The 12,995-nt window shown below is 42.3% G+C and overlaps 1 protein-coding gene across 2 annotated transcripts in view; it reads left to right on the top strand.

Moving 5' to 3' along the window:
* CCDC85C (coiled-coil domain containing 85C) overlaps window positions 1–12,995 on the top strand; it is a 198,297-nt gene that overhangs the window by 139,959 nt on the left and 45,343 nt on the right. The window contains exon 3 of one of the 2 annotated variants that reach the window (XM_063118050.1): window positions 1,581–1,619. The exons of the other annotated variant lie outside the window; for it this stretch is intronic. Coding sequence (XP_062974120.1) covers window positions 1,581–1,619 — 39 coding nt within the window. The remainder of the gene's footprint in view (window positions 1–1,580; window positions 1,620–12,995) is intronic. 2 annotated transcript variants of the gene reach the window in all.

Genomic DNA, 12,995 nt, shown 5'->3' with positions numbered 1-12,995 from the left:
TCTTGTGTAAATGGTGCCTTTATGGCTGTTATTTACGCAACGGAGAAAATACGTAATTTCCGGAGCGAGGGCAGACGGTTGCCAAGCACTCGTCAGGCCTCACCAGGCCTCAAAAAAGCTTGTGGTGGCGACAGGGTGAGCGATGAATTGGATTTATGTGAGTTCACCCATCCCTATAACTCTGTCCTTCGGCCTACTAATCTCCCATGGGTTCAAACTGAATGGACTGCAAAACTATGTGCTAGTTAGGAAAGTCTGGCCATAGTGGCTGTAGGTGTTATTGCAGGCTTCAACTACATGGGTGCATTTAAATGAATTACAATTAATTATTTTTTAAAAAAAAATAGCCCAGAGACACACACCACTAGGGTTCACATAGTATGCATGCTGAGTTTCAAGTGTCTAAGTGTCACAGTCTTGGTGCTATGGCGCAAGCGAAAGGACAGACAGACACACATCCTCTCTTATTATAGATGCCATTAGAGTTTATGTCTCTTGGACCCACAACACTGCTGAAGTGGGTGTGTGCATTTGATGTCCCGCACTCATGGAAAAAGGAGGAGGTACATAGTATTTCCCATTGCAGCCCCATAGAAGCCAGTGGGAGAAAGAGGTCAACAGGGGCTGGTTTTGAGTGCAGATCCTGGGGAGTCCTACCGGGAACATCAACGTGTTTCTATGTTCCACCAACATGGTTTGCTCATGGTTGTGATGATGTAATTCTACGCCCTATTTCGACAGGTATTTTTGCCTAATGTAGGATTTTGAGAATGACAATCCCTCTTCTGCTGTCCCCCTCTCCCCCAGTTGCAGGCAAACTTTCAGACACCTTTTCTTTGCTGGGAAGAACAGAAAAGGCAGCCATTTTGGGATATTAATGATGTGGCTTATTTCAGCTCAGTTTCTTTGTCCCTGTAGAACACAAAGCCCCACGGTGCCACACATAGCTTTTGCTGTTTGTACCCCACAGAGGCGCTGATGCTAAATATTTTTACAATTGTTAATTTTGCATCCTGAAATTGTCAAGCGAAACTGCTTATTAACGATCCCCTGCTATTCATCATACTTCCCCTGTAGCATTATCTCTCTGCTGTCAATTATGAATTCCAATTTGCACCGCTTCATCCAAACAGCATCTGGTGCTGCACCTATTCCAGTCGAACTCATAAACCCTTCTCTTTACATAAATATAAGCTGGGGTATTGAATACTGAAATCTGTGGCATTTGAATATTTTCCCCCATGCCAGTTTTATACTAATTGGTATCTGGGTTTCTTCTGCCTTACCCTTGTGAAACAGGCAGTGCTACCCATTCTTTTTTGCAATCTCATTGTTTTAGGCATCCTGTAAGAAATTCTGATGTATCGTATCGCAACTCTCACATGTATACTTGAATTGTTTGTGCTGTGTATCTCACCCACAACCACAAGTTATTTTGATGCAAAAAGGAGAGACATAAATTTGTGTAGGGGGAGTCTTTGTAAAGTTTAGAATGTCATTTTTACATATATATTTTTTAAAAAAATGTTTTGATTTTCAATAGAATTTGAGTTGTATAATATTCTCTTGTTCCCTTCTAGCTGGCTGGTCACAACAGCTCACCAAGAACTTTCATTAAGGTAGACATATCTAAGAAATTTAAGCTTGCAGCATTCTGAATATGGGGAAGTCTTGGCTTGTGATATTGGTGATGGGTCTTTGCTGCTCTTTTATGGGTCTTGGTTTTCAGATACAAATGTTGGTCATTTTCCATTTTTAGTAAAAACAAACAAAAAAACACCCATTTTTAAAAGAACATTTTCAGTTGTCTGACAGATGTCCAGTGCTGTAGGTAAATATGTTGATACCGACAGCATGCTATCAAAATCTAGGTTTCAAATTCAATCCACTTAATGTGGACATATCCAACAGAGGGAAGGAACATCCATTTAATGAAGTCTGGTACGAACTGATTGCAGAGTTTCAAAAACACATGATTTCAATTATGAGTAGAACAATCTGTGGGGTGAGTAATGGCTGCTCACAAGTGAGAGCAACATGTCCTTTCTTTATGTAGAGACTCTTCGTCATTACATTTCATTCTAATATTTAATGGTTCAAGACATGCAGCTGGCAATTTATTTCCTCTGTGATTCCTCACTTGTCTGGTTTTCATACCTATGCACAAACAATGACAACAAAGGGACAATGGATGGCATGTTTCCTCCCATTTGTGCTGCTCTTGAATAGACCATGTTTAAAATACTGTTGACAATCCACAGCATTTGTAAATGCTTTGGTCTTTCTTCTCACTGTCTATGGCCTAATCTACACCAAGCAGGATATTGCACTATGAAAGCAGTATATAAAAGGCAGGCGCCACACCAAGCAGGATGTAGCGGTATGAAAGTGGTATATGGTATGCGTCAATGGGCCCCAACAGTTGTCAATGCACATTATTATTACTATTACTATTATTATTATTATTACCACCACCACCACTGTATTTCTTTGATTCTAAGACGCCATCGCTTGTAAGACGCACACTAATTTCAGTACCACCAACAGAAAAAAAGCTTTGATTCTAAGAAATAATAAACGCACCTGAGATTCTAAGATGTACCCCGTTTTTAGAGATGTTTATATGGGGGGAAAAGTGCGTCTTAGAATCGAAGAAATACGGTAATAATAATTTGTTGCATTTATATCCCCTTCTTTCCTCCAAGTAACCCAAGGCGGTGTACATAATCCTCCTCTCCATTTTTTCCTCACAACAACAACCCTGAGAGGTAGGTTGGGCTGAAAGTCTGTGACTGGACCAAATTCACCCAGTGGGTTTCCATGGCCAAGTGGGGACTAGAACCCAGATCTCCCGACTCCCAGTCCAACACTTTAGCCACTACACCACACTGGCTCTATAAAGCAGTAGTGTGGCTCCTGCCTTTTATATACTGCTTTCATAGTGCAATATCCTGCTCGGTGTTGATTAGGCTAGGGTTTCCAGCTCTGTTTTTCTGGGAGTTTGTCAACTCTTCCCAAGGCTTTCCATTGTGTTGCATCCAATAAGCTCCAACCCCACTTCTCTGAAGGCACTTTTAGATGTTATCTGAGGGCTAAGTGAACCCATGCGGGGTGCGGGAGAGTAGCAGCATTTCAGCAGCCTCCCCCCCCATCCTATGCAGCAGATTACTCAGAGACACCCCCCATTTCCCCCCTGCACATTCATTAAGCCATTGGATAATGTCTGAAAATGGCTTAACTAAGGTATTCTTTGTAATTTGTGGATTCCCTTGATGTAAGTCCCACACCCTGAAAGTCCCAGTTAGTCTCTCCTGCCTCCAGAACTATATCCAAACTTTTTATCTTTATTTCCTCCAGGCTAAAGATTCATATTTTCCTTCTCTTTGTCTGAATTGTCTTAATTGTATTGTTGCCTGTCTTCGTCTCTACTATCTGAACTAGTTAATGTCTTTCTGAATTTGACATGATGATTGCTTAAGGTTTCTTGCTTAAGGTGTGTGTGTGTGTGTGTGTGTGTGCGTGTGTGCGTATATATATATTGCAGTGTATTTCCTTCAGCAAGAGTAACAGATTCGTGTCATGTACCTAAAAAATATTGTGTGCATGTGCCTGAGAGCCCTGGTCCAAAAAAGCCTTTAGAATGGGGCAGACATATGAATTAACAAATGTGGCTGATGTTCTCATAAATAATACAGTCCTAATTTTCATAAAAACTAAGCCTAGGACCCATTGATTTCAATGGAACTTATAGCTGTGTCTCACTTCTGCTGGATTGTATACAGCTGGCACAACCTGAAGAGCCATTGGATTTTATGGCATAGTCTCACATAAAAAAGTAAGAAGAATATAAGAAGAGCCATCTGGACGAGACCAAGGATCCATCTAGTCCAGCATTCTGTTCACACAGTGGACATTCAGCTGTCCACGGGAAACCCACAAGCAGCACATGAGTACAACAACACCCTCCTGCCCATGTTCCACAGCAACTAGTGTACATAGACATACTGCCTCTGAAACTGGAGGTAGCATTTATTTATTTATTACATTTCTGTACCATTCAATAGCCATTGGGATTAGTTGCCATCAATAGCCTTCTCCTCCATGAATTTATCCAATTGTCTTTTAAAGCCATCCAAATTGTTGGCCATAAATACATCTTGTGGTAGTGAATTCCATAGTTTAACTATATACTGTGTGAAGAAATACTTCCTTTTATCTGTCCTGAACCTCCCACCAAACAGCTTAATGGATCAAACCAAAGGTCTATCTAGTCCAGTAACCTGTTTCCTACAGTGGCCGACCAGATGTCTCTGGGAAGCCTATAAATAGGGCAGAAGACTATCTAGAAACAGGTAATATCCAAGATATTGCACAAGTGTAAACCAATGCTTGGGCAGTATAACTATAGCGTAATGGGGAAAAGATCTGATATGCCACTGAAATTTGGCACCAGTACCACTGGAAATAATCACTTTTCCTTATTGTGCCAGTTACATTGCCCAAGTATTAGCTTACGCTAATGCAACATCATTAGCACTAAGGCTGGGACACCATTGGATACTAGAAAACAATTCTCCCCTGCGCTATAATTATTTGTTGCGTGCTCACAAATTCTTCTTGGAAGTGCTACTGTCCAGACATATTTCCAAAAGATTATATTGTACATACTGAGTTGGATTTGTGGAAGGGACAGAGATCCAGCGGAGATCCAGTGGACACAATGGAACCGGGGAACAATTACATAAGCCATTTTTGAGATCTTGAAATACCTTTTCAGATTTAAAGGTTGACAATGAAAACTTGACTTTGGTGGCATTTGTGACACTGCTAACATTCTTCTCTTTTTGTTCTTTCACAATGGTAACACTCTGACATGCTTAACAAAAATTCAGAAACTTGGGTGGGGAGAAACCTTAACTTTGCGAGTTTCACTTTTCCCAAATAACTACCCTTGCAAGGTTCTTATTTTTGTTTTCTTAATGTTCTAAAATTTTGCAGGCCCGGTGTTTACCGTTGTAACCTTCTTCAGCTTAATGACATGATTTATTTTATGTATCGATTTTAAATATTTATATCCCTCCTTTCCATGAAGGCGGCTTCTGACTTAAAATGAAGTAAATGCACATTCATTACATGCAGTGCTGTCATGGAAACTATAATTGCAGAAAATATGCAACTATAGAAATCTCTTTATCCTGAATCAAGCCATTAGCCCATCTAGCCCTGTAGTTGTAGTAATTCTCTAAGGTCTCAGGCATCTTCTTCTTTCCTCACCCTGCTATCTGAGATTCTTTAACTCAGCCTTTCCCAAGCTGGGGACTTGCAATCCAGTATCAGAGACAGTATGCCCATGTATACCAGTTGTTAGGGAACCTGGACGGGAGGGTGCTGTTGTGTCCTGCTTCTGAGTAGCTTGTTGGCCACTGTATGAACAGAATGCTGGTCCAGATGGATGCTTGGTCTGATTCAGCAGGGCTCGTCCTATGTTCTTAATTCAATATATGTTTTCTCAGAAATAAGGCAGCTTACATGGCCCTTCCACCACTCACATCAGTCCTGTGAGGTAGGTCAGGCTGAGAGTCAGTGACTGGCCCAAAGTCACCCAGTGAACTTCACGGTCGAGTGGGGACTAGAACCTGGATCTCTTGAGTCCCAGTCCAACACTCTAACCATTACACCACATTGAATCTCGATATGGGGACAGAACTGGCATCTGAGTTTGTTGCAGGGCCTGGTTCTCCAGATTGTGTTTCTGTTATGTAGTCTGAGGAGTAGCTCTTTTAGGTTAAGGGTTGTCAGTAAGCAAAGACAGGCCTGTTTCTGGGTTTCCTGTGGGCAGCTGGTTGGCCACTGTGTGAACAGAATGCTGGTCCAGATGGACCCTTGGTCTGATCCAACATGACACTTCCTAAGTTCTTAATACTTCCTGTGTTCTTATGTACATCTGGAAGGCACCAGGTCAGGGAAGGCTGTTTTAACCAAAGTTGTGGAAGATTGAATGTTGGACCTTCCGCACACAAAGCTCTCCCTTCCTGTGAACTCTGGCCTCTCGGTAGTTGCAATTCCTGCTGCAGTGGCTGTGAATCTCTCTCACCTTTTACTCAGCACTAGTCTGAGTGTAAAAATGCAGTCTGCTGTCTCTCTCAGTCAGCATCAGTAACTTAAAGCCAGACGAAGCGTGAGGCGTACACGTTAGCGTCTGGAAATGATGACCCACTGGGAAGCCTACAATCTGGGATGTTGTCTGCAGCGGCCCATTCTTGCTATTGTACATCTTCCCATTACCTCCTCCTGAACTTTGGATTTGACTGACAGTAACTAAAAACTCCAGGCATGCACATTATCATTATAGGAAGCTTTCTAACGGCATGGTGCTTGACAAGATTGATGTTCATTCTGTTTCTCTTGCAAGTCAGGCTAGCAAATGGCAGCTTTGACAGACCAAAGTAGAAGGGATCTTTTTTATTATTACTTTTTAAAAAAATACCCAGGAGGGAAACAATGATATCAAAGTGACAAAGAAATCTTGCCGCGAACAGTTGGTCATTGCATCTTGCAAGGACTCCAATGCACTGATTTTTAACTACTGGAACAGGGGCTTTCAGCTCCATTATGCTGATCATCAGCAGTTTGAAAAAGTTTTGATGTGGCAGTCTCCTGGGCATACTGCATTCCTGAATTTGTCCTTCATCACCTTAAGAAGAGTATTTTAAAACAATTGATGACAGTGCCAGAAGAACTGAGTGGATGTTGTAGGTTAGTGCTTAGTCTGATCTTATGATTTTAAGACAGGTGAGTGCCTTCCTTCAGACCCAAACTAGCAGACATAGCAGTGGTGCAAATGCTGGCTGAAGCCCTTCTGTTTTTATTCATGTATAAAACTGTTGTGTCCTACCTTTCAGTCCTCCAAATGGCTCCCAAGGTAGCTTGCAAGGTTAAAATAATACCGTACAAAAGCTTAAAAACAGAGGAAGGGATTGCAACAGAATTTTGTCCATTCTCCAGCTGCCCCCATCATTTGCTGCTGCTGCTCCTGGAGAGGCTGTAGCTCAGTGGTAGAGCACCTGCTTTGCATGCAGAAGGTCCCAGGTTCAATCCCCGCCATCTCCAGGTAGGACTGGGAAAGAATCGTGCCCAAAAACCTTCAGAGCAGCTGCCATTCAGTGTCGTCAATACTAGGCTACATGGATGAAAGGTCGGTTCAGTGAGTTGGTTCATACAATCTGAGTGGGGGAATAAGCCATGGTGACTTATTTCCTCTGTTATGATTGTGCAAACTGTATAGAGCAGCTTCCTATGTTCCTCTAGCTGGGGGATGCTAACAAAATTTATTTATTTATTTATTTCATTTCTATACCGCCCAATAGCCGAAGCTCTCTGGGCAGTTCACAAAAATTAAAACCATGAAGAGCATAATGAAACAACCAACAATTTAAAAACACAAATACAAATACAATATAAGAAGCATGACCAAGATAAAACCACACAGCAGAAATTGATATAGGTTAAAATATGAAATTAAAACGGCAGAGTTTAAATTTAAGTTAAATTAGGTGTTAAAATACGGAGAAAATCAAAAAGTCTTCAGCTGGCGACGAAAGGAAAACAATGTAGGCGCCAAGTGAACCTCTCTGGGGAGCTTGTTCCACAGCCGGGGTGCCACAGCAGAGAAAGCCCTCCTCCTAGTAGCCAACTGCCTCACTTCCTTCAGCAGGGGCTCATGGAGAAGGCTGTAGCAGGGTACCTCAGCTTTCCACAGTTTAGAACATAAGAAGAGGCATGTTGGATCACACCAAGGGTCCATATGTTCACACAGTGGCCAACCAGCAGTCGACCTGGGACCCACAAGCAGGACACAACAGCACCCTCCCACCCATGTTCCCCAGCAACTGGTGTACATAGGCATTGCCTCTGATACTGGAAGTAGTACATAGCCATCAGGACTGGTAGCCATTGATAGCTTTCTTGTTGGGAACGGAGTAGGCCATGGGACAGGAGAAGGCAGCAGTGGTATCAAGCAGTAGGGTCAAGTGAAGGACAAGAATGAAGGGTCCCACACAATATTCAGTCCACCAGTATGTCCTGACAGATTGGTTTGGAAGATAGGCTTAGTGCCAATGGGAAAGACACTCAAGACTTCTCTTTTCATTTTGTGCCAGTCTTAAATTGCTGGTTAAAGGGAGTCCATTACCATGGTATGGGAAACAGCAGAGGTAACAAATGGAAGGGGAGAGAGGTTGCTCATGGGTGAAAGTTGCCACAGTGATTTGTACTGTATTCTTACCATGAATTTTTGCTACCGCTCAGCACAGACGGAATGGTTTGTTTGTTTAAAACGTAGCCTGCTGTGACGGTGGAAATGGCAACCAACCGCTGTGAGGTGCAGCTGTGGACAATTGGGGACGCACGCAGGCCTTTCTGCATGCGATTGAGGAGCGAGAGCTCAATTCATGCCAAGGCACAGCAAGGTGCCGCCTTGGCCTTTGCTTTCAGTGCCAGGGCTCAACCTGGCACATACCAAAGTTTAAAAACAAACAAAATAAAAACAATTAGCTGAGTGCCCCCCACCCCAGCTAGAACAGAGTGTAGCTTCCTTACCCCTCAGGAGATTCAGAGAATCCCTATTCCCTAATAGGATGCAGAGAAAGACCCTTGATGATTAAAGGGTCTTTTCCGGATACAATTTTGGTCTGGTATATCTTCTTCTTTTCTAATTCTGGACTAGTGCCACGGAGGCCTCATGTTCCAAGATGTGTTTTCAATGCTGTTGTATGAATGGAAGGACAGTGCTGTTTCGATCTGAGGACTTGGGTGGCAGCCTTAAAGCTTCTCCTGGAGGAGGAGGCTATTCCTGAAAGAGAAGGCTATGTTACACTGGCCTAATCTACACCAAGCAGGATATTGCACTTTGAAAGCAGTATAAAAGTGGAATATAAAAGGCAGGAGCCACACTACTGCTTTATAGTGGTATTGAAGTGCAGAGACAACTGTTGGAGCCCATTGATACCTACCATATACTGCTTTCATAGTGCTATATCCTGCTTGGTGTGGCTCCTGCCTTTTATATACCGCTTTCATAGTGCAATATCCTGCTTGGTGTAGATTAGGCCACCGTGTCCTGCTTGTGGATTCCTGCCTCCAGGAATTTAAAGCCATCCAAATTGGTGGCATTCACTACATCTTGTGGTAGTGAGTTCCATATGAAAACCCTTTTCAGTTAGCTGCTTGAGTAATTTGCATGTAGGTAAATATCATAGGGCTTTCACTTTGCTTGATTTAACGCAGCTACCTTCTCAAATGCTTTGGGGATGATGGTGTCCCCTGTCCTTGAGAGTTTGTCCATGAAGCAACCAGGCAGAGGAATCAATGGAATGTGTTTTAGAATTCCTGTGTTGGAGTTAGATAGTGAATGATTGCACCACTATTGGACACTTTACTAAGTAGATCGTCCCAATTTTATGTTAAAAATCTTCTGTCAGATAAAATTCCAAATTAGTTGTGGCTAATTTTTTTATTGGTAGTAAGAACAAGGAAACAACTAACTTTTTGACATTGCAAGGTTGTTTCTGGGGGCTACATTAGGGTATTTGTACACTTCAAACCACAATAACCGATCAACAATCATGAATCCAGTTTATACATTTTAGAAGGTTTGTTTTAAAATAAGCAAACGGGTTTATAAAATTTGAAACGTTTCAGCATAAAACACCAGCTTCAGTGATAAATGAATGTTGCAGTACTGCTTATAAACTGAGCTAACTGTTTTTGTACAGTTATATGCTTAAGTTGATGTTATTTATATTATATTTTGTTTTTAAATATGTTTCTGAGTGCTTTACATTCGAGCTTGTTGACTGAAATACATTATTTTATTTTATTTCAAATATTGGCTAGTGCCACAGAGGGGTCATGTTAGGGGAAACAGGCCATTAGAATGTCTGAACTGCATGGTTTAGCGTGTTGTCTGAACCAAGCCACTGTGTGAAGAAGTTCTTCCTGAATCTATCTGTCCTGAATCTCCCACCAATCACCTTCATGGGATGACCCCAGTTTCTCTATATATGAGAGAGAGAGAGAAAGAGAGAGAGAATGTCTCCCTATCCTCTTTCTCCATACAATGCATAATTTTGTACACCTCTGTGGTGTATAGGGAGAGCCCTATTCAGGTGTTCAAAAGAGTTAAAATGAAAACATGAGAAGGAAGACTATCCCCGTGCCCCTCATGCTCATCGCCCTCCATTTGTGGAAGGTGAATGTTTGAAGAGGAGAACTCCTTCTACTCGTGAAGGTTCTCCATGCGATTAAGAATGCTGGAAAAGCAGGGTTCTCAAGCCCTCCTCTTGCGCATTCATTTTAACTCTTTTTGAACACCTGAATAGGGCTGAGGTGGTGGTACAGAATAGCAGCATACATGGAAGAGCAACGGGCTTCCTGCCCTCTTCAGCAAACCAGGCACTGATATTAAAAATATATGCTAGCACCAGTAGTGACTGGGTGCCTGGATTGTTCCATTCCTAGTTACGGGTACTTAACATTGCAATGGATTGGGAAGCAGCAATACAAGATGACCCTCTGTGTTTTGATTTGCAAGGCTGGCTTTAAGAGTAATCTCTGCTAATGAAAAGTGGGAAAGATAATAACCATATCCCTTCTTTGTGTGTGAGCAAACGGACAAAGCAAGCACAAAGACTTTTTAAAATGAAGGTTTAAGTAGAATTATGTCATCTTCTCTTGACATGTGATTAGGCCTTGTCTGTTAATGAGCAATTTGGGTTTTCTTTTCCTCGGTAAATCTTTTAAAACTTGGTAATGAAGCTTGCCTTAATATGTAAGTGTTTATAAGCATCCGAGGAGCATGCAAGGAGGATTTTACAGGGGTAATTAAAATGCTTTATCCCTCTTACAGCTGTTGTAATATCTTATTAGATTTGGCTGAAATCTGGAACATATTGTGTTCATGAAATGTGTGCAGTGACAGCATTAATGATGTGACCCTGCAGACTGCAAAGGTCTGATTTTGTGGGCTTCTACTGGCATTTGCAGTTTCTGAAATGAACCAAACCAGCCAAGCTGTTTAGAACTGTAGTTTAATGGTGTACATTGTACCAAAGGGAGAGAGTTTGTTTGCAAAAAAAGTAGAAATCTTAGTAGTTGTGCAAGGGGACATTTCATAGAGAAATTGGAAGGTGCTTAAGTCCTTTAGTCCATCTAGTTCAATATTGTCTATTCAGCCTTCCCCATCCTGGGGCCCTGCAGATGTTTGACTCCAACTCCCAGGCTTCCTGACCATTGCCCCAAATATCTGGTGGGCATCAGGTTGAGGAAGACTGGCCCACCCTGAGGGGCAGCAGCTGTCCAGGGTTCTGGTTCCCTCTTCACTTGCCTGAAACAGCTGTCTGTCAAGGGCAGTTGTGCTGTTGGAGCACCACCCTACGATGTCCAATGAGCCATTTATTTATGTATTTATTATTTGTTACATTTATATACCGTCCCATAGCCGAAGCTCTCTGGGCAGTTTACAAAAGTTAAAAACAGTAAACATTAAAAGTATACAACAATTTTAAAAAACCACAACTCCCATCATCCCCAACAATTGGTCATGCTGGCTGGGGATGATGCTATTTACCCCAGCAGAGCCTAGCAGGGCTGATGCTTTGCCTGGTCACCCCCTCCCCAAGGGTAGAGCCCAGGGGAGCTCTACTGGGCCACAGCTAGGAAGAGAGTAGTGGTTTCTTGGCAAGCCAAGCAGAATTCAGCTGACCAGTTCTGCCCTACTTCGAATCATAGAATAGTAGAGTTGGAAGGGGCCTACAAGGCCATCGTCCAACCCCCTGCTCATTGCAGACCCATATTTGTTCAACCTGTTATTGTGTTAATCAGCCCTTGTAACTCTCTGCTTTTTATATCAATGGGTGATGTCTGAGGATTTCATTACCTTTCTTCTGAAAAACACACACCAAAATCTCTTCTAATTGCATCCCTATATTTTCACATCTGGCCAAGATGGATGAGTCACTGTTAAAACGGCTGTTGGCTGTATGTTATATACTAATAAAGAATGACCCCGTTCAGACAACATGTTAAACCATGTTGCTTAACCACAAAATGGTTAATGGAATGTGTTGACCTTAACCTTTGTGGTTAAGCAGTGTGGTTTAGCATGTTGTCTGAACCAGGCCATTGAGTCCTTATGTAGCCCATACTGCTCAAGAGGGATGTATCAGCACACTTAGGGGAACCCCAAAGTTTACAGAAGTTCCACCCATGCAAGATCCCCTTTGGATTAAAGCCCTATAAGAGTTGGCATCTTTGCACCTGAAGGAGCGTCTTCTCTCATATCATCCTGACTATACTCTGAGATCACAACTTGAGGCCCTTCTCTCTGTTCCCTCCTTGTCAGAGGTGAAGCAGGCGACAATTGGAGACAAGAACTTTTCAGTCATGGCACCCTGTTTATTGAATGCCCACTTCAGACAGGCTCACCTAAATCCAGACACTGCTGTCTTCTTTCCCCCAAGGCTTTTAAAATATTTTAGGCATTCAAAAATGCTGCTGATTGCTCTTGGTTTTTATTTTATTTTATTTATCTGCTGTTGCTTTTACTGTATGGTTTGCAATTTTAATTCTGTAAACTGCCTTGAAACCAAATTGGGTGAGGGCCATTCCATAAATAAGTGGCATCAATCTTTTGTCAGCACTCCAGAAAGTAAGGGAGGAGGAATGAAACCCCCTGCTGTTCTGTTTAGTTTTGTTATCCCTGCGTCTGACAGCGCATATGCAACTGCCTATGCAGTCTCACACGCACAGCTCAAATGACTGTGTACCATTTTCTGACACTTCAAAATTTGTTATGAGCCTTGATAGCTGCTTTCTTGAGTGCATCTACAGAACGGAAGGAGTGGGCTGGGTGGAAAGACAGCATTCGGTTTGCCTGCTGTAGCATAAATTCATGAGATGGCCCTCATAGAATCATAGAATAGCAGAGTTGGAAGGGG

Source organism: Elgaria multicarinata, chromosome 2 (genome assembly GCF_023053635.1).
Source record: "Elgaria multicarinata webbii isolate HBS135686 ecotype San Diego chromosome 2, rElgMul1.1.pri, whole genome shotgun sequence".
Taxonomy (NCBI): domain Eukaryota; kingdom Metazoa; phylum Chordata; class Lepidosauria; order Squamata; family Anguidae; genus Elgaria; species Elgaria multicarinata.
Note: the sequence above shows the minus strand (reverse complement) of the source record. Positions and strands in the feature narration are given on the sequence as shown.